The 22,521-nt window shown below is 44.5% G+C and overlaps 2 protein-coding genes across 5 annotated transcripts in view; one reads left to right on the top strand and one right to left on the bottom strand.

The window, feature by feature from the left end:
- Positions 1–91: 91 nt before the first annotated feature.
- LOC107263990 (transcriptional regulator ATRX) lies at positions 92–12,523 on the top strand. 4 transcript variants are annotated; one of them, XM_015731782.2, is made up of 8 exons: positions 92–456; positions 1,291–2,483; positions 2,577–5,704; positions 5,794–5,869; positions 6,328–6,590; positions 6,677–6,826; positions 6,911–7,230; positions 7,307–8,876. In XM_015731782.2, the coding sequence occupies exons 2-8, from the start codon at positions 1,319–1,321 to the stop codon at positions 8,874–8,876; spliced, it is 6,672 nt and encodes a 2,223-aa protein (XP_015587268.1). In that variant the 5' UTR covers positions 92–456; positions 1,291–1,318. The 4 variants fall into 4 exon arrangements, with proteins under 4 accessions (XP_015587268.1, XP_015587264.1, XP_015587266.1 ...); XM_015731778.2 differs by having other exon boundaries at positions 1,291–5,704; positions 7,307–12,523; XM_015731780.2 differs by having other exon boundaries at positions 1,291–5,704; positions 5,794–5,827; positions 7,307–12,523.
- Positions 12,524–12,845: 322 nt separating this feature from the next.
- The window catches only part of LOC107263995, a gene marked incomplete in the record, with an annotated part of 33,082 nt that continues 23,406 nt past the window's right edge, over positions 12,846–22,521 (bottom strand). The window contains 2 exon segments of the mRNA XM_025081344.1: positions 12,846–15,237; positions 15,329–15,659. Coding sequence (XP_024937112.1) covers positions 14,742–15,237; positions 15,329–15,659 — 827 coding nt within the window.

Here is a 22,521-nt window from a genome sequence, read left to right on the forward strand (position 1 = left end):
GCATCAAATTTTGCTGAAGATTGCATGGCTAAACGGGCTTAAGGCCATGAAATTCGGCGAATAACGCGTGGACAGTTAGCATGAACGGCGTGTAGCCTTAGGAAAAGTGCCGCGTTGTTCCAAGTTCGTCTGGGATTTTTTCAGCGTGCGAACATATCTCTATATAATTTCGTTGCTTGTTAGTTAAGTTGGTGTTCGTAACGGGACAAGGGTCAAGTGAATTGAGGTTTAATAGTGTGGTAAAAGACGAAATAAATGAAATAACTTCGTGAAATATTATTACGAACAGGCTATGGACCTGGGAGAGGTCGCGTGCTCGAACGGCAGATGTCGGTAGCGTCAAAACAGTAGGACAGCGTATAGACACCCTGCAACGGGATCGTGTTTTTCTGAGGGTTATTTTTCCCGTTTTCCCGGAAAAACAACGTACTTTCCCGAGAATTTTCGGCCTCAGAGGTGAGTACAATTGGTGCCGCACATTTTTGGCCAAGAAATATATATGGCAGAGGCTCACGAGCCCCAAAGTAAGCTTGAGAAGTTCGGAGTCAGCTCCGACCTTTTGTTTATTCCTGACGATTTTTTCGCAAAGATTTGACGCGAGATTTTCGCTATTTCGCGTTGTATATCCGTGCAATTTTGAAGCTGGGTAGTTAGTATATCATGTGGTCTTGCTCGCGAGATGAAAAATTCCGGAGTCTCTCGAAAAATTGTCGAGATATCGGTTAAAATATTTTCGAGCATTTTCCTGACCGCGAAGAGGCGCACGATATATCCGTGTAAATGCAAAGTTTGTCACGTAATTTTTCTGGCCGCCAGGGCCGCATCTGTCAACCCTGCTGCCCGTTCTATCACTCGTGCAACCGTATGCCTAACCAAATATTTATTTTTTTCTTTCCTACGTGCTGCATTTCTCACCTCTTCACCTTTGTACTAGAATAATATAGCGTCTGGTCTTATCCTATTTTACAAATGGAGCCAGTGTGCTTCAGCTAGCCTACAACCATATCGGTTCCTCATGCTGCATGCAGCTACGTAGATGATCACATCATTTTGATATCTCCTGATGCAACATATGTTTAAATTACCATTATACAACTGAAGTATACTGGTTTTCTTTATTAAAAAAATGAATGTAAAAATATTTTTTGCCATTGCTAAACCAATTAGCACATTTCACAGTTATAACACTTCCTTCGACAAAGATCTATCGAATACTATTGAATGGTAGAAAATTGAATAAAGTTTCCTTTGTCAAAGAGAAAATATTAAAGTCGTAAAAATGGATTTCAGGAACTAACAAAATGTAACGTGGAGGCAAATGGTATTTCAGGAGCCCAATGTGGGTGGAAGTGAGATGGCATCCAGGGAGAAGAGACCCTTAGCGCCTTCAAAATCAAAGCACAAGGCGAATAATGACTCTGGCTTGCCATCCACCGATAGCAGAAGTAAAAAGGGCAAGTCACTACCTACCCCAAGGCAGCAGCAACTCGCGCGCGACATTTTAGAAGCAGTGGCAACGGTTAGTCAGCTGCCGCCCAAATTGGAAGCAAGTCTGCCGCGCAAGAAGGTCCTGAAAAACCTGAAACGTAAACAGAAACTCAGAGCTGTAAAAGCAAACCTGATAAAGGTTAAAGTAGCCAAGAAGGTACCTATCAAGTCTCTGAGAAGAATCAATCCCGACGTTAAGAAAGGTGTAAAACCGAAAAAATTACGAAGATCCGAAGACACGGATACGAAAATCAGCGAAGTCAGCACAAAGGCCTTGGAAAGTGACAACGAGGAAAACGCTGAAGGACTCGCTAGGGGCACCAAAAATAATCTCAGAGCCAAGAGAACGAAAACGTTAAAGGGCACTGAAGAAATTGACACAGCAGAACCTGAGGATAAAGAGGTAGAAACCGGAGGTAATATAAAGACCAGTCCAAAATCCGGCAGGAGAGTGAAAACGATAACAAGGAAGTCCACAAATATCGAACCTGATTTCACAGAGGATAACAAATCCGTGGACGCCAAACTAATAAAGTTAACTGGACTCAAAAGAAACACAAGCAAGGATCGCGAAAGCCTGCCGAAAGTTTCAGAAGTCGAAATTAGAAGTCCCAAAGGTAAGAGAAGTCTTAAGGAAGTTGAAATAATTGGAGCTGTAAGAGCCGGAGGTGCTACAGAGACTAGGGCCAGGTCGCTCGTAGATAAAAATTCAGTTGATCTCACCATTGACGAAGTGATAGCATCGATGATCGGCGACCCGGATCTCGAGGATCACCAGAGAGCAGTGGAGAAGATAGAGGGTAAGCTGACGAGGAGCAGGAAGACTTTACTGGGTGAGAAACTTCTGTCCGAGGGTGAGATCAAGAAGGAGCCAGATTTCGACGAGGGTAAGACTGCCTCTGAGGAAGAGTGCGTAGAGGGTGAAGAAGATATTCAGCAGCAGAAGCTAAGAAAGAGATCAAACGTAGGACTAACGTCAAGGAGTCTACGAAACGGTAAACTGCGACAACTATCTGATTCGGGAATACCGGCAGAGTTGGATGTCAAGAAGCGTCGTAGACTTAATTCGGACGACCCCGTTATTTCAGACACTTGCGCCGAGTCCGTATCGGACGACAACATGGACGCCGAGTCGTGCTTCTACGAATCCAGCGCAGGAGAATCGCAGGACGGGGCCGGGAAGAACGAGGTATCGGCTATCAAGGACGACATGCAGAAGAGCTTCGAGGACGCCCTTGAAAATGGAGCAGAGATCGAGAACAACAACAACAGCGAGCGCGGCGATAGACCTGGTGAAGTTGGCCCGACGTTACGTTCGAAAACGAAAGCCAGGAACTCTGAGAACGACACCAAAGTTGAAGACACAAAAGACGACCTTAAAGTATTGTCGAAGAGTTCAGAAGCCCAGGATGACGCAAAGAAGTCGTCAAATGCGGAACAACCTCGCAAGGACGCTGTCCTGGCAAAACTAGCTGACAAACCCAAAAGTCGTAGAAGCAGTCTTAACCTGGAAATGAAGAAGACCGTAAGCTCCTTCTACGGGAATGAAAAGAGCGACGGTAACTCTAAGTCCCAGATTGATCAGATGATTGAGAACATCAAGCTGACCATTGCGAAGTCTATCGAGAGTAAAATATTCGGTCCTGAGAAGAGTCTTTCGTTAAACAAGAACTTCGAGGTGCCTAAAATTGAAGAAATCGTAGCGCCTCTTAGCGCCGAGTCGCAGAAACTTGGTCTCGATGACAATACCGAGGAGGATAAGCCTAATATCTCCAAGAATGAAAGTAAATCAGAGGGATCAGAGAATTCGGTGCCTAAAGTTGCTGACACTGCCAAAGAGATCGAAAAACTAGTCATGGGTGACATGGAATTGGTGGACACGCAGTCCCAGAAGACACAGGAGAGCGAACTCTCGAACGTGGACATAGCCAGAGGATTCAGTGAAGTAGATTCAGCCGACAGAAACTGTGCGAGCTTTTCGAAATCTATGGATAACGATTGTCAGGAGGATAAGAATCAATCCTCGAGCACTAACGTGAACGTTTTAGACTCTAAACCGGAGGATCAGAACGAGGACGAGGAGGATAAAAATCTAGAGAGTGGAAGGAAAGCAGTTAGCACCAGGAAGTCAATGAGGATCATCGACAAGAGCTCTTCTGACTCTAGTATCGATTCTGGTACACGAAAGTCCTCTAGGATTCTCGACAAGAACGCTCAAAAATGTACTGACTCTAAGGAATTGGAAATTGACTCTCAAGGAACTGACTCTCAAGAACTGAACGAAGGTGTACCAACCTATGAGAACTTTAAGCGCGACATCAAATCTAAGGAACTTGCATCAAGTAATGCCAAGTCTACTGATAGCAATGAGAATCTGGCTGAGACTTTATCGTCCACCGCAACTGTTTCTGATAATTTACTAGAGGAACATTCCTTGCCGAATCCTAGTGGATCGGAAACTGACACCTGTTTAAATACGTCACTGAGATCGGATGAGTCTGAAACCCTGGAAAGTATTTCACGCGAGGTCGAGAGACTCGTCGCGGAAAGTTCGGCGAACCAGGAAACCCCGAAGAATTCCATAAACAGTGAGCAATCTCCAAATGTAGATACTACCGAGAAGGAGACAAAGGAAAGTGAGAATATGGAGGAAGTTGAAGAGAAGGATGACGACCCAATAGATTCTGAAACGGATGCGGAAGCCAATAGATATTTGGAAGCCTTGGAGACGTCCTTTGCTGACTCTGACGCTTTAGCCGTGGCCAATGAGATCAGCGAGGTCCTTGACGAGGAGAAGATTCATCAGAATGAGTCTGACGGCTCCATCGAGACTCAAAATGAGAATAAGGATTCTCGCGAAACAAACGGGGCTACTAAAACCCTCAGAAACCATTGTCACTCATCTACCACTAATGGCTGTGATACGAATTCCGAAAACTCTATCAAGAACCTAGCTCAAAATTCATCTTTGCCTTCCAAGGAGAAGGTTACGGATACTGAAAGTACAGAGATTACAGAAGTTGCTGAGGATGCTGATAAATCAGTTGTATCAAATTTAAGCATAAACGCCAACGTCCCCAGCGAACTGAGTCTGGGTAAACAAAAAAATAACCAGGATCTCGTGGTAGAGATGGTGATTGATAATGAGAAGTCTGTCAACGAAAAGAACACGGATGAACAGAAATCGACAAACGAGGAAACCCGACGAGTCTTAAGGACACGAGATAGGCAGAAGAAAATAGAAACTAGACAAAAATCGAGAAGCATCGAACGCAGTGAAGTAAAGGTCAAGATCGAGGAAGATATCGTTCAAATGGATATGGATGACAATCAGGGTTCATCGTCGGAAGAGCGAGCAACTCCAGAGTCAAGGACGAACCCGAGAGCTGACGCAGAAAGTGGTCAAATTACTGTTAAAGTCGATGCGGAGCCACAGATCCGTACGAGACGAAGCAGGGAGGTCAAAAGGCGTAAAGAGGATCAGCAGCAACAACAACAAAGTACAATCAAGTCCAAGCGCAGTAAGCGTGATACGAGAAAATCTGATCAACAAAATAAAGAGGAGACATTATTAGATAATGAAGTAGCAAAGATCAATGAGAATAATCGTTCTCATGTAAGCAAGTACGGCAAGTCTCTAGAAGATAGTGAGAACTTCAGAGGATTCTCTGAAGGTGGCCGGGCACGAGGAAACAAGGTAGAGGACGTAGTGGAGACCATCCGTAGTAAGTCCGAAAACGATCTTGAGAGTGTGCAGAATGAATCTGAAAGTAGCGGAACTCTTTCAAGGACCAGACCAGATAGTCACACACCCAAACAGACTGACAATATAGATGCGACATCGGACAGCGAATGTAAAGTCACAAAAACTCCTGAAACCTCCCAGAAGGACTCTGACGAAGCATCTACTTCCGGCGAGTCCTCCAGTAGCGCCGGTCTCACATCCAAGATCCTGGAGACACCTGAAGACAAAGCCAAGAAGGAGTCTATCCTTCGTCTACTGGGATTAGAGTCCCTTGAGAAAGCTGCTGAACGTATGAATCATCAAAAAGCAAAGAAAGAGCAGTACACGGGTACCCTGAAGACGGTGATCAGGGTCCAGAAGGAAAAGGACAAGGACAAGAAGAGGTCGCGCTCACCCTTGAAAATGGTATTGAAACAAGGTCGTGGAGATGGTGATGGCGATTCGCCAGAATTTTACACCATTCAAAAGGAGGTACGAATTTTTATGTATCTAATCAATTTATATTTACCTGCAATACATTGATAAACGAATAAAACTTTATCCACTTCCTTATTTTGCAGTTTGGAACCAGTGGTTTGGGAGATAGCAGCTCTGGTGCGAACCGCAAGTTCACTACTAACCACAGACACTCTTGCGGTAATCCTGGTTGCGGGCATAACTACAAACTTAATCACACCTTTTTCCTTTACCGCTTTTATCAAGATTCTCATATTACGGTTTGATCCTACAAGCTGTTACAGCCGGAGGATAAGTGCAAGGATCAATTTCATCTGATCTTCAATACAAATGAATGCCAGTTAAGCTTCTCCAACGTGACCAAATTACTGATCTATTTTCACAATCCTCCGGTTAATATTCAGACACTTATCAAGATCTTGTTATGAGAAAATAACAAAGCATGCACATAGTTAGTATAACCAGTGCTTTCTTCTCTGCCAAGACACTGTGCTTTCTAACTTTGGTGCTTCGTCGGTACGTATTAACTGCATACAAGTCGTATAACAACCAAAGTTGGAGGGTAGCCTTGGGAGGGTAGTTCAGCATCCTTATGCAAAGAAAAGCAGATTATTAAACATTTTTTTCATTATGAACAGACGAGGACAACGAGGAGGTGCCATCCAAGGATCGTCAGTCCTTGGTGATACCTGAGAAATCATCATCCTTTTCGATTCATCCTGGTCGACTCTGTGCTGACGTTTGCTGCTATTGCTTTGGCAAATTCGGATCCCTGGATACACCTATGCACCTGGCGCAAATGAGATCTGATGAAAGACGTAAGAAAATCTTAAACGCCGAAAGACATCTCACCAAGGATTCCTGTCTGTGCGATGCTTGTTATCGCCATGTTGACAGAAAAGTATGTCGATTTTATCAAAGTTTCAAAGTTAAATATAATTTAAGAATTAAAGTAAAATTATATTATTGCTATTTCTTCTAATTAAGGCAAACACGAGTCCAACGAATTTGCAAACAAAACCTCAGAGACGGCAACTCATGGTGACAAAGTGTACAGCAAGAGATTGTAGGGAACCAGCGCGGCATCATGTGAAACGTTGGTGGCTTTTTAAGATCAAGGCGGGTCTTCAAAACCAGGTTAGTTATCAGAAGTTAACATCATGCTTGAATTATAATATCTATGTTATCAGTTAAGCTCCTACGGATGAATTTTCTTCTTAGACACACGTGGATATTGATTGGGAATCTACACAACATACATCCCCATCGTTTTGTGTGAATCATTATTCGAAAATCGAAAAGTTCTTGACGTGTGCCCTGTGCAAACGTCGTTTGGTACGCAATCATACCCACCAGTTAGTCACCGCTGAAACTGATGAGCTGAATCAGCGACTAAGACAGCAGGGTATTCCCGTACTTCTTACCACGGACACTTTTGTGTGTAAGCTCTGTCGTTACTTTGCACAGCTACAGCTTAAGTATAAGGATGTGGAAAATATGAATGCCAATCACAGGTCGTTCTGTAAGAGTTATCGAAAAAGGTGGGTGTCTTTTTATTTAATATGGAGTAAAGGATATTTCGTATTGCTATTAATACAAGTAAATGTAATTGCGCAGAATCTTGCATTGTCTTGAAATTGACGTGCTGGAGAACGAGGAGGAAGAGACTGCGCAAGGGCAGTCGACCAAGGAGAAGAGTAAACGTAAAAAGAACAAGTGCTCGCAGCAGAGTAAAAACAGCAGTTTTAAATTGCCTGACGGGACGAACAATTCCACGTCGGAGAAGTCGACGCCAGAACCAAGCAAAAATGAGGGGACCAATTCTGAGACAAGCAGTGAGAATCGTACGAAAGCGAATCCAAGTGAGGAGACGATGCAGACGGATGTTCAGGTTCTGAGTATTGAGAATAACGAGGAGAATCTAAAGAAGCGAAAGTCAATTGATTCTCAAGTTTATCCTGGTAATTTGTCCTTGGCTTCCGATGGCTCGAATGAGGTTGTTGAGATCTTGGCGATGGATAGGGAAGTCACCCTCACCAGGTTGCCCAAGAGACCGAAAACGAACAATGACATAAATCCTGTGGTACAGAGACTTGGTGCAAATCCTTCTATCAGTGTCCGCACTCTTTTCCCCGGGGAGGAGGAGATGAATCTCCACACGAATATCGAATTCAATAACGTTCGCGAGGTCACTCCTCAGGGTTGGGAGAAATGCACGACGATGATACAATATGACCGGGACACAAAGATCCTGTGGCAGGAACTTCAGAGGCCTTACGGCAATCAAAGCTCATTCCTCAGACATTTGATACTCTTGGAGAAGTATTACAGATCCGGAGATCTTGTATTAGCACCGAATGCCTCACGCAATGCAATCAATTACTCCACCTCGGTACAAAATCGGTTAATATCGTACGAAGGTCCTGAAAAAATGGACGAACCGATAATGGAGCCGATATCTGCTGAGTACAGTAATTCGCGCAGACTTAGCGGGGGTTACGTGCTCGAAAGAGACAGGCTTTCCTTACCAAGCACAAGTTCCTTGATATCCGCTGGCTACAATCTGCCAGGTACTTCCCAATCTGCAAAGAGCAGCCCACCACGGGTCCTCAAACTGAATCCCGGTGTATCGATCATCAAGAAACCTCCGCCAAATCTACAACGTCTCAGTTTCCCGTCAACAAGCGCAACAAATGGAGCACTAAGACGCAAAGAGGGTAACAAGGTCTCGGTGACGTCAGGTGGCAAGGTCTTTCAGCTGAGCGAACCGGACTTCAAGCGACTGCAAACTCTGAAAAGGCAGAAGCAGCTGCTCAACGAGAAGCAGTCTCAGAATCCTGGCAGTTCTTCAGGAACTTCAAGTTCACCAACAGGACCAAAACCTCCCACACAATATCAAAAGGCCCAAATCGCAGCACAGACCCAATTTCAAAAGCACCTGCGGATACAGCAGGAGATGTTAAGTCGTCAGAGTAGAAGCGACTTCGAACCTCTGATATGCGACGTACGCAGTGCGTCCAATGAGAACAGTAGCAGCACCCCGACCCAAAATCTACTCAGCAACCTGAACTTGCCCAAGTCCATACAGGTGACGACAAAGCCACCAAACCCTATTCCAATATTGCCAAAAATTCCGAAGTCCCTCACGGTGATACCGCAGACGGTCCCTAGACCCGCTGACAAGTGAACATCTCCTGGCCCAGTACATGGGGCACCAGGAAGTGAAGCTATTATCACACAGGATAAATGATTTAGCCGAAGAGTCAGAAAAAAATCTATCATTAAGATTTCTTAACGCCATATCCCCTCTTCACCTTCCATCGTCGCAGCACGAAGAAGAAGTCACAGCGTAAAACTGCCTTCACGATAATAAGTAGTGCGCAATTCACATAACGCGAACTTACTCGAAACGACATAAATCCACTCTAATCAATTCAATTAACAAAAACTATTCTTGTGAACGTTACTATTTTCGAGATACGTTAAAACAATATAAGATTACGTACACATGGACTCTATACGATTGCATCAGGATTAAGCGAACTAGTAAGAAGAGGTGATTAAACTAGATAATAAAAAAATATATATATACAGACACAAGCGCGTTTTCACAGAACGGTAGGTTCTTCACGTATTTCAACCAAAGCAGAAGAGTTTACACGAGCGTAATAATCTGTTCACCCAAGAAAAGTGCCTAAAAGTGACACGGATGAAATAGAGAGTCGTTAGTTTTTATTCGTCTAATAACTAAATATTACAGAAATGCTGACTTAAGACAGCATAAATGTATACACAGACATACACACACATACACATAAATATACATATAACGAGTTATAGTTGAAAAGTACCATATCAGAATAATACCCGAGTACTTTCCATTTTGCGTTCATTTCATTATTTAATAATTTAGATTCCAACGGGAATGCTCGAGCTTCGTGATTATAACGAGTAATTTACTGAAACTTTTAATGATGGACGAACCCATTGGCAGCGTTCGCGTATTAACGCTGATAATTCTTTATATTTTAACTTTTTCTTTTTTTCGATCTGTATACCGAAACGTTGACACGAAACCAAAAGTGTTTATGCGTAGTAAACGCGAATAATTATTGTCGCTTAGACACTGTCGATGCGCCACTTTTATTTTGAACAGTCTAGAACAGCATCGGCTTCCTTGTCTTTTGGCAAGAAGCTTCCGTTGAGAAAAACGGAAATTAAATGTGATTGGGAGCTTTGACACTCTTTATTTTTTTTATTTTTTTTTTTTTTTTCTACGTGACTGGACATTATTGTTGTACCCACGTATATATATATTTGTATACATATATGCAAGATTATTCAGGACTGTTAAATCACCCGATCGTAGTTCAGAGTTCTGTCCATTTGATTTCTATTAATGCCAGTGGTAGAACCATGTTCAGGTGATTCGGTAGTCCTGAATAAATCTGTATATGTATACAGTATTATTTTTTTCGAATAACGGAAACGAAGCACTTCCCGGTTCGTCCTGAGATTTCTACATATTCGCCTTTTGAGAGACGTCGAGGAGCATAATAATAATTGTTTCTAATTATACAGACGGAATTAGGTTATTATATAAACAATAAATGAACTAGGTATAGGAGTTGAGCTTATTTATTACAGGACTACTTTACTGCAATGTACATAAATTAATAGATAACGATTAGCTGATAAATAATCGAATGATCGAACGACGCTCACGTTTGCGATCGCGAGGCGAGCCTGATTGTTGTGGAAGGGAAAGGAAAAATGGCGCGCGGGACAGATCAGCATTTCCTTTATTATTTTCTCTCTCTCTCTCTCTCTCTCTCTCTCTCTCTCTCTCTCTCTCTCTCTCTTTCTCTCTCCATGTGCTCTAATGGGAAACGATATGCGTTAAAACTATCGTGTCTCTTTCTTTCTTCTGTTGTTCAGAGTCCGCAAACACGTGCTGTAAGCAGCACAAAAGAATGGACGCTCGCGATTCGCAATCGTTTTGCGTCATAACAAGTGATAATTCGACTGTACATAGTTAATAATTAAATTAATCAAGACGAAGAAGAATGGAAGGTGAAATAAGCGCGGGCTCGAACTGTTCGGAAATTTCGAATCGCAGAAGACACAAGGAACAACGTTAACAGTATATATTAAAAACAAAAGGCGTACAATGTATCAAGAAGGAGTCGACGAATGATTATACTTTTACGAAGTTTGAGAATTGAAGACTCGCAAAGTCCAAAAATCGATTATGGCACTTCGCCACGAGGATCTAGATGATTTTACGAATGATCGGCAGAGTCGCCTCTGTACTTTGCGTATCTTGCAATCGTTAAGGATGAATTGACAAGTGACATGAGACTGACAGTTGAGTATTCGGTAGAACTTATTGGACAGTGAAAAAAAAAAAAATACTGTAAACTGTTTTTGAGCGAGCCTGTACATTCAACTGGGAACACGTTTACAAGGCTGGACGGACACACGAATGCGGCAAATAATATAAAATTTTGATTTGAAAAAAAAAAATTCTGAAATGGATACAGTGCTTGGCGATAGCACGCGATAAGCGGATGCACTCGTGAGGCGCGCCTATATACATATATATAAATATATATAGTGAAAATGAAGTATAATTGAAAAGGTACGCGAATGTACGTTATATATATAAAATGCTCTATTTTACTAAGGATATTTTTGATATATCTATATATATAAATATATGTATATCGAACTAAAGTGAATTATTGCAGTCGCTTGATAATCAATTGTTGACATAGACTTTCGCGTCTGGACGGAAAGAGATGAGAGGGAGAATGAGAGAAAAAGAACGATAACGTGTCGTTGTTTACGACTGTGGCAAGGAGTCTTCTTGGGATACTGGCGAGTTTTCGTATCTCGGTAACGTCTGCGCAAAGACATATTATTTTTTGTATATTACATAACCCCGAGCCAGGAAGACGCGTCCGTGCGTTTTGGTTCTGAAAAATCGGCCTTGCGACTGGATGCGTAGAAAGGGTTAAAAGAAAATTGATAATGAATCGATATACCTCGTCAGTATCCGGGCACTCTTTTTCTTTTGGTCTAAAGTGCCCCAGGTAAACAGTGGACCCTTCAACGAGCAGACAAGAGTGAACGGAAGTGCGCGAACTGAGTTTAAGTTTTAAGAATTCTATTTTTCTGGTGGCAGAGAAGGGGATATAAACTATTGTAAACGGAACCGAAGGCGTGGCTGATTATCGTGGACCTGATTTTCTCCTCGTGATTCGACCGAGCAGGGACGAATTAATTAATTAAAAAATCCGACGACCTCGAGGACATCGTCGAGGATGCTTCGTCGAAGCTCGTCGACGAGGAGATTCTGAGTGTCCGTAATTTATAATGTAGGAAAACGATATGTAAAAGGACGGTTAAGCGAGTAGATTGTCAAAGATAGCGTTAGCATGAAAGTACGTGAGAATGAGAGATATTTTACAAGCAATAAAGCGAACAGATTTGTAATCGGGGTGCAACGTGAGCTGCGTTGGGCTTCGACGATGATTCTTTTTTTTTTTTTAAATTAGTTTTTAGATTGACACTCGATTGGTCCTTGTTGCATCGCAACACCCTAAGTGTGCGAGGAAGCACGTGAGGCTCGTTGGGTCCCCGATGTGTGCCTGAGAATAATCTTCGTGTGCGGAACTACCCTTTGAACTCTCGTCGAGGGTTTCTCCGGTCGATACGAAGGATTAGGGGTAGAGTGGGGAGTGACGAGAATCGAGAATTGTGTATGTTAAGTGATAGGGCGGCGTAGATGCGCTGAACGCTCAAAAAGAATGAAGTGAAAAAAAAAAGAAACGAAGGCGATGGTCTTCATCCCCTCGTGGGTAGGAACTTATTAAGGTTCAGCGTGTCCAGGTCTCAGTTATGATTATTATGTTATTTAAATTAATATTAACACACGTTACTACTATTATAACAACCTTTGTTTATTTAGTTATAAAATCTAATAGTTATTTAGTTCTCTATCCTTTGTATATATTCGCAACACTCAATAAAAAATGCAAAAAAAACGATCGGGCCTTGTATCGTTATTTTCTTTTTCAGTGAGGACGGGGATCGGGGTGATTTTGGATAAATTTTTTTTTTTATGACGAAAGAAGAAAAATTCGTTGATCTCTTTTTTTTTTATGATTTATTTGCATTTTTTCGTATAATTGGTAACTGATTTTGGATAACTAGTACTAAAATCTAAACAACGTACGAAACTTTATACATATGTTGCTAATTGTCTTACGGTTACTAACGGGATAGCTATTTACAAGAAATATGGGTCACGATCATTCTTAATCTCCCTTTTTATGCTCCTATATGATTTTCACGATCGGAGTACCTTATTAATTCTTCTATCGGACTTTTCGAGTGCTGCCCTCTGCTTTCCCGTCGGGTGTTTTTACCGTGAATTTAAGAAATCACGTGACCCGGGCACTCTACGGAAGATTGGATTATTTTCTGTGCTCTTTCACACGCTCTCCTCACTTTGGTCATGATTCTCGTCCTCGTTATCATCATCGTCGTCGTTTACGTCTACATCGTCGTCATCGTTACCGTCATCCTAATGATTATCTCCTTGGCCCGATAAAAAGGTATCTCTTTAATCATGATAACGACATTAAAGACGAGTACGAAATTAAGGCTGGAACCGTCGTAACTGAATTGGTCGCCGACCAATCCCAATGGTCTTTAAGTACAGGACGTGTTCTGTGGTGTTAGAAACGCGCGTCTGTTTATAGTTTCAACGGATAGGCGTCGCCACCGTCAACGCTCCGTCGTATCTTCAGATTTGTCAAAGAGGCGCTGCGCTTTTTTTTAAATAGACTAAAGAATAAAAAAAGAGAACTACATACGAGCACACGACGAACGTATCATGGCGACGACGCAATCACGCTTGTAGAAGGAAAAAAAAAAAGAGGGAATCTCCATAAGCGGCCATTCGGGAGACAAGAACGTAATAATTCGAAAAGTTGTAAACGAGTTGGCTTGGCCGTTCGGCGATGGCGTGATTCATGGGAGGAGGGGGCGATCGTGTACGATCTTGGTAAATAAGATACGAGGAAAATAAAATCACGGCGATGCCGTCTGACTAAGAGCTACACGTTAAAAAGTAATGGAACATTATTACGGATAACGAAATCGAAAGAATAAACTAAGGCCTGTGTCGTTACGTTATAATAATAATATTATTACTTAGAAATAATTCCACTTTTACGAAGACTTATATTTATACTCTAATATGTACAAGCATACGTTTCTGGAACCGCCCCATCCCAACTCCCCAATCTCAATTCTACTATGTCATTCTCACTAGCTCTCAAATCTCCATTCTCTCCTTCTTCCATGCATTATGACAATTCAATCCTTTCGTTCCTGCCGCTGCTCTGATCTGTTCACCCGAATCATCGGTGCCAGCGTCATTCACTCGTCAACAGTTACACGCATTTTCTCAATCGTCCCATCCCCTCCGGATAACATGTTTTTAAAAAAGTATCTCTATGTACAAACAATATGTATACTGTATACATATATATTAAGGTGCTGTACGATACCGTGGAAGCTGCATTAAAAGTCTCCATATTTGATACGCGATATGTTTTAAGATACGCGCATCGCGAGATCTGGATCTTCGCGATATTTCCCTTTACTCCTGTCCGGATTTCTGCGAGGCGCGCAGTCATCATTGCCCTCGTAATTTCGAGGATCAATGACGATCCGAAGAGAAGAAAAGAGCCCGGTCCAACGTAAGAATAGTTATCCAGAATCCGGGATATCTAAATATCACAGTTGATTAATATACGCACACCCTGCGATTAATTTAAGATCTCATGGAGCATCGACGGCGTCCTACAGGGACGTACATGCACCTGTACATGCACCTGTACATGCGCAGAAAATGTTAATCATTTTTCTCTCATTCTTTTCAACTCTAATTCCCTATTTCCTTTCAGTAGGAACGTCCCGGCTTAACGCGTAAGGCTTGGACACGCGCTTGGGACGTATCCACGGCTTGTATTTCGGTCTAGGTCTCTAACCCAGGTACGAGGCTGTGAAAGGTCATGATGTCGTGGAAGGCCCGTCCGCAGCTCTGGTTGTTATTGCGCTCGAGTTTCGAGAGATCGAAGTGTAGATCCTCGTACCTCTCCTCCAGGGTCTTGGCAGGATCCGCAAACCTTGAAAACTCGCAGATTCTGTCAGCCTCGCAGGCGACATCGGTCACCTCCATCAACCCCATATCCGTCCCTCTAGAAACGGAGTTCACAGTGAGCTGGGCATCGTTCAGTTCAGACACAAAGAGACCACTACTCGTAGAGGTGGCGCGGTTCTCGTTGGTGGTGAGTCTACTCTCGGGGAAGCCCAGGGCAAGCGGTGTCTCTGATACGTCATCGATATGGGACAGGAGTCTTGGAGTAGGCGGTAGAATGTAAAAGTCGCTGAACACGTCGTCCTGAAGATCAAGATCGTCGTGCCTCTGTCTCTTGGGACTCAGGTTGTCGCTTCTGATCTCCTCGCCCAGCCTGAAATTACATGAAGATTGATTATTTAGAAAAAAAATATCAATCAAGGCCTACATGAACGAACGAGGCCTTGCTCGGAATTCAAACTCACCTCTTTCTCTGGGAAGTATCGCCATCGATCGTGGTGACATTCAGATTGCTTCCCACGTTGTTCTCCTTGGTAGAATCGTCCAGAAACGGAACCAGGGATAGCCCGTAGTTCCTGGTCTTCTCGTCTCGATTCTCACGTTGAAGTCTTCTCACGGCATTGTTAATCAGCACCGATCTGCAAAGACTGGCCTCAGGATCCTCGATGCGCCTCAATTTACCAGCTGATATCTTCAGCAGTCTCCTACGTTCCTCGCGAGCTCTGTACTTGGCTGATATCATCGTGGGTCGACTCCTGCGTATCACGAGGTCCTCCTCCAGTCTCATTTTAGCGTCTGAAAGTAGAAATAGCGAGTGCCAGGTTGTAGAAAATCCTTTAGTAAAAGTGTCGGAGCGTCGTTAATCGATCCCGGTGAAAGCAAGTCCCGATTAAACGCAATCGACATGCTCCGAGTAACAGGGACTCAGGAGGTAGAGCTGTTTCACTCTACGGCTCCTGGTAGCGACATCAGAGACCTGACGAAGATCCGATATACCGTACGTAAGAAATGTGTCGTTCAATTTTCCCCTCGGTTATAAACTTAAATGGAATTTTAGCCATAGACAAATACTGGCAATATTACGTAATACGTCCAATCGGTGGTTAAACGAGGAAGGACACAGATTTTCCTATTGTTCCGTCCAACATTGACCCACATTATATTTCCCCACGTGCTAAGTATATCTATACAAGTAGCTGTGCCTGTTAGATACAGTATATGCTTCTTACTACACTATAGATAAGCGTATCCGTAATACATGATACATGTGTAACTAAGGGCCACATAAGGTACCGATAAAGTGTCAATGATCCTGGTCCGGGTAAGGGCTACGGGACGGTTAAAATACTATTTATAGAGACTTCATTTTTTTTGTTCTCTACTCCCATAGGCGGTTGCAGATCCAGAGTAAACAGAGGCACTTGGAGGTGGTGAGAGAGAGTGAGCTTAAGGAAGGAACTGTAGAGGAAGGGTGTGAGTCGGAAGGCTGACTGGTGAGCGTTAAAATATTTGAAAGGAAAGAGAAAGAGATAAAGAGGGAGGTAGGAAAAGAGTGAGATACGAATATTGGAAGATGGAGGGGGGGGGGGCGAGCGAGAAAAGAAGCTGGAAGAAGGAAAATAGAAGTAGATATACAAATAGAGTAGACTTGGTACGATTGTTCCAGAGTGAGATACATGTCCTCTAAGGGCGGACGTGACGTCACGACGAGTCGGAAGTCACTTCCGCGGAGCCAAATGCGTCTCTGACCCTCGACCAGACGAAAATAGATCATCGCGCGTTCGAGCGCAGCCTCTTAGGCGATGATGGTGAAAGAAAAAAAAAAATATATATATATATGTACAAAAAGAAAAATAGAGTCTTGCAAGCGCAGGAAACTGGCGATTGCTCCTGAAGTATTTACGAACTGACAGTTCGTACTCGGTCCGTTACGAGTAGTAGTTAGTTCGGCGCTCCCAGCGCCAGGTGGCGCTAGGAGCAAGATCTCGACAAGAGAACCAACACAAAATGCTGTGATCGTTCCTGTTCCCCCTTGGGAGATCTTTGTCACGCTTAACGGTATACAAGGCTGGTTTTCAGTTTAACGTAAGTAAAGCCGCTTCCTCCATAGAGAATTACCTTATGGATTTAAGAAACGATATCTCGACATCGGACCAGTGGACATCGTGACCTACGACCGTAGACCGAAACGAAATCACAGACGTTCGTAGATCCCACGAACGTTACCGATAGCGATCGGAATATAAATATCGGCGCGACGTCCTTCGTGTTAGATTCGATCTTTTCGTGGCTCGTACGCTTCCAGGTTGCCCGAAGCTCCTGTGCGTGAAGGCGGAGAGAGAGGTTTAAATAAAAAAAAGGTGTCCAAGGATTAAAATAATAATCTCGACTCGTCTGCCAGGACTCGGCCGAGCCAAGGCTATTTAAATTAAAACTAGAGATCGAGCGGCGATTTTACGCTCGAGGAGCGCCTAGGCTAACTTTCTCTGCGAGCGAAAAAACCGTGATACGTTACCTAACTGCAAAGTCTAGCTCGTGTCGCTGACTCGAGCGTCGGTTGCGACTCCTCGGGGACCCTCCCCGTTCTCTCTCTCTCTCTCTCTTGGGTCCCTGTCTACGGAATCTAACGTTCTCCCTAACCCTGTTCCTCAGCTCGACGAGTACACTCCTCCACGTACATACCCGGAGAATGGCCTCTCCTCGACCCCACGCCATACATATATATATATACACCATACATATCCCAGAATCTAAATAGCCATATAACCGTGGCCCTCGTACTACAGAGCAATAGAAAACGCATATTCTAAACGGCGGTTCAGGGTCTTCTCCACCGAGCCGTCTGATCTATATGCCTTAAAGTATCACTTTGACTCCTAATCCCGTAATTGTAAAAAGTCTCGTCGTACAAATCCGCGCAAAAGCCGATCTCTCGCAGGAACCACAGCCGATCACGGTCGAGCACGCCGGATTGCACCGATCGAAATAGAAAGTAACTCCGGGAACGGATAGAAGGCGGGCGGCGAGTCTCCGTCGATCGAGCCTTCTCGACTTGCTCACGGGGGCCTTGGATGGAATGCGAGGGCAAAAAGAATTACCGAATGGTTTACAGTTATAAATAAATACGGGCCGGCGAACCGAGATTCGAACCGCGGCTGATTCTCCGCCGAGAAAATACAGTTGGTTCTCGTGTCCTCTTGTTACCAGGAGTGCACGCGAAACTGTATATCTACGCGATGTTCCAGCGCGTAACGAGCCTGTCCCGTTGTGACTCCTACTGGCTGGTTAAAACGTCTTCTGCCCAATCCCGGAGAGTATAACGCACCGTGTTCAGCCAACTGATCCCTGACGCCGTACAAACTGCCAAGCGCTTGTCTAATTGTCATAACAATAAAATACCTTCCGAAAACACCCTGTATATATACTGGGTTACTGTATCCATAGTATCCCCCCCGTGAAATTGTCTATGAAGACTTTGGAATGGAATTTCGTGTTCCTCGAGCGACTCGAGGAATTTTACTTTCGGACATTGCTATACGGACTTCTTGAGAATCGAGGGGGAATTGAGAAAGGGGCCTTTTCTCCTTCTTGGTACCTTGGGACCAGCCATCGAAAGAAAAAAAAAAAAAAAAGAAAAAAAAAGGAGCAGGTCAAACGATGGACGGTGTCGACGACTCTGGCCATTAGCCTCGGGCCACCAATACTAGTCGTATTACTCCTGCTACGTGGCTACCACTACCACAAGTCCCAACAACTGCTAGGGACTACTACTTTGTACCAAAGTTAATATATTACTGCTAACCACCGATAGTGTTGCCTACGTCCAGGAGCGCCGTCGCTAACGTCGTTCACGAACCTTTCGAGTTTCGTGACGCTGGACTCGAGGCACTGCACGGAGACGGTGCGAAGGTGGCATCTGACTTTTAGCGAAGCGCTACGGAGTTCCCTTGAATATATTGCTGCCTTTTTTTTTTCACGATTAGCTCGAGCGACAAGGAACCGCTTCGGGCAAGGACACGTTCGCAAGGCTACCTGCGCCGTCACTTGCTATTATGTTGCACTTTTGTTCCGTGCTGTGACGTGGTAGCTTCTTTTTTCGTTTTTTTTTCTTTTTATTTTTTTACGCCAACAAGATGCATACTGCACTAAACGTTTAATATCATTTACATTTAGCGGGTATGACGTCGCCTTTATTTTTATGGCTAAGTCCAGACATTTTTCAGACTTGCCAAACACCCGGTACATTTTTACAACGCGGATTCGGGGTAACAATGAGTTGCACGAACTCGGGCTACATTTACATACTGGACTTTTGACTGTCAACGGGAAAAATATTTATCCGACAATGACGCGTCGCGACGTATTACGTACTGTCCTGTTGATATATACATATATATATATATCATAGAAGCATATACTACGTGTAGGTACTCTATACGCTTCGGAGGACTTCCTCCATGTGGGCCGCAGTACCGTTTGTGCTGCGCGCCCGGTCCGTTATGATTTTTGCATCCGTTTTCAAGTTACTTATTTGACTTTCGTGGTGGAATGCATAAAAAAAAAGTTTATCCAAAACGAAGAAATGCTCGATCGGACATGCAAATTTTTTTTCTTAGCTTTCGGTTATGCAAAAGTGATTGCGCCGGTGCCTCGAGTAAAAGCTGCCTGCCGTATGGCTGGAGGGACGGACGATGACGTTGACAACGTTACATATCGGAATGAGGATGATCCCCGCGAAAGACACGGATAAGGCTCGAAATTGCATTCTAGGGTATTTTCTTGATTTAGAGAGCGGACTACTAGTGCCCCGCCGATGTGCACCGAGCTGCGGTTAAATAGGCCGTGACCATTAAAGACGACTTTCTCCGAAGCCGCAATGAGAGAAGAGTTTTGAAAAATTTTTCATATTTAGAACGGTCGGAACTGGTGAAATGGATATGGATGGATACGGAAGCATCCGGTACGATATATATATACGAAAGCTTAGACAGTATATATATATATATATATATACACAGGCGTTTACGAAGTCAAAGGAATTCTCCCAAGTCATTCTTCTTGATCCAGTAAAAAGAAACCGTAACGCGCGTTCACGAAGGACCCGCATGGCTTTTGTAAAGGGAAATAGGCAATAGAGAAATGTGAGAAATGCAAGTACATTCAGAGCCATACAGGTAGGTAAGTGTAGAGCAGCCGTCTGTACGAGGCGCATCGATATATCATTGAAAGCCGGTAGAGAGCCTGGACGGAGTGTAGCGAGGTCCGAGGAACCGTCAAGAAGGCTACGGGAACCGATGAGCTGGGATAGATTATGAGATTACGTATTACGGAATACACGTTGGTTCGGGTGGCCTTACGTAACGTTGAATTGGTTCTCCCGGTACACAAATGACCGCGGTTTAATAGGTAATGCGACTAGAATCCAACAGACAGGAATAGTATATACTTGGTACAGACGCGAATACGCAGGTGCGCGACTGAGGGCACACGTGCGACAAGAGCCACCGGGACAGATGTCGTTAGCCAGGGTGACTGGTGGAAGTAAGGGTAGCCCGCCGGTAACACGGTACACGTAGATAGGTATTATACACGGTGAGATAAAAAAACCCAGGATAGCCATTAAGGTAGATCGTAGAAAAAGGTTGGGAACGCGTGCTACAAGGTGAACCCGTGGATCGGCGTCAGCATCGGTACCGAAGTGGTGAGGTCAGAGGTAGAGCAGACCCACCTACTTTCCCCGTAGGATCGTCGCGCCGTGAAAAGCCGAGCGTCAACGACCCCCGTCTCTACGGGCGAACAGCAAAAGGAGCAACATCAGCGCCGTCGACGCCTCGACCCGAGGCGACGTCGAGCATCCGGTTAAGACGGCATTAAAATCCGTCCTAGGTCAAGGTTCGTCGTCGATAACCGATATCTCATCGATTTCTCCATTTTGTATTACGGTACGTAAAGTCAACTTCACAATTCCAGGACACCGGACGCACGATGGTTATCGGCTTGAAATTGATGCTGGGGACAGATCCTAGTCTTACCCCGTCAGATCGGTTGACCTACGACTGCTAGACTGCCCCCTTTTCCCAGCCGTCCTTCGGCCTAAAACGCCAATCCCAAGGAGCCCAAGGAAAAGCCTGCTGAACGAACGAGGCAGCGCTCGCCCGGCTACGTAGGTATCGTAGCCACGTATACGGTGCTCGAATTTCAATAACGAATCGCAACGATCACTTTGTTGCCGGAGTCCGCGCGCCAAAGCCACATCGATACACAGCAATCACGCTAAGAGCAGATGTTATCCCCACCCAGAGGGTATCGGAGTGTACGACGACCACAACAGCGAGCGAGAGGCTCGAGGTAGGAGCAATGGTGCCTCTCGGTAGAATCAAGTCGAGGGGGTAGGGATATATAGCAAGCTCGAAACGCCACGACCACTCGGTCGTTTTGTGTAGGTAGAGAGACGCGTGACGTCACGCGTTCCAGCTGGTCGAGACGGCGGAGCCCGACGCCGACGCCGTTGTTGCCGAGCCCACGGCTCCTCCTGCGCTTCTCGTCGTCACACCGCCCCCCCCTCCCCGCCTCCTCCTCCTTCTCCCCCCTCCCACACGCAGCCCTCGTTTCATCAAATTCTCCCGCTCGGGCTTTTTTTCCTATCCCTTTTTTTTTATTTCCATTAAAACGCGCTCGAAAATATCGGCACCACCGTCGAGACGCCTCTACACCGCCGAGCGTTCGATTTCGTCTCGCCGTAGGAGTCCGGTCGAGTGCCGTTTCGCGATAACGAGCAACCGTCCACTGATAACAGTCGTAATGCTTTACAATGTCCCGTACCGATAAAATCTCAGGATATTCTAATTGTCGCGTAGCTCGTTTCACGGGGCGTTTCGACGGCGTAGATATTATGGGAAAAAGAAAAAAGAGTAGCAACGACCACCTGACAGATAACGCGGGCAACACGTGCGTTCGTCAAGCCGAGGAAATCGGACTCTACAGGATTTCTGGCTGCGACGCTCTTCGCAGTCCTTTCGAGACGGCCGGATGGTAAGGAGGCACCGCTCGAGCCCCTGTGTCTCTTTATCGGCTTTGGCGCTTTCAAAGTAAAGCCAAGTAAAGATAAGAGTAGCATTGCCCGTCCCTCCCACTTCGCTGAAATAATAGTTTACGGCAGACGAAAAAATAATCGAGAATAATCGAAAGCAGTTTCGAGATATTCCCATCGCTTTGACATCGATTCACTGTGTATTACCGTAGCACGGCAATGCCATGTTCTACGCGTGGGGCTTCCGTTCTCCCGTATCCGAATTCACAAGAGGGCATATAGACGCTGATGCCTCCTTTGGCGAGAGAGAAACAAGGGAGAGAGAGAGAGAGAGACACGCGCGTACAGAGAGAGAGCGAGTCAAAGTGAGAGGGCTACATTACTCGACTCGCATAGGAAATTCAGTACGTCCGCGGTAATTAAACGAAAAGGTTATCCATGCACGCGAGTCACGTATACGGCAAAGGCTCTCGAGGAAGAGATTCCTACGCGATATGTAGAAACAAGTAATATATATACATATATTTGCTGCATAAAGTGTGTATCGTTAAAGAATCAGGATGACGCGAAATAACAGTGATGCCGAAATGTTTTTGTTTATCATCTTGTAGCATCCCGCTAGTCCCC

Source organism: Cephus cinctus, unplaced genomic scaffold (assembly GCF_000341935.2).
Source record: "Cephus cinctus unplaced genomic scaffold, Ccin1 Ccin1_scaffold0168, whole genome shotgun sequence".
Taxonomy (NCBI): Eukaryota; Metazoa; Arthropoda; class Insecta; order Hymenoptera; family Cephidae; genus Cephus; species Cephus cinctus.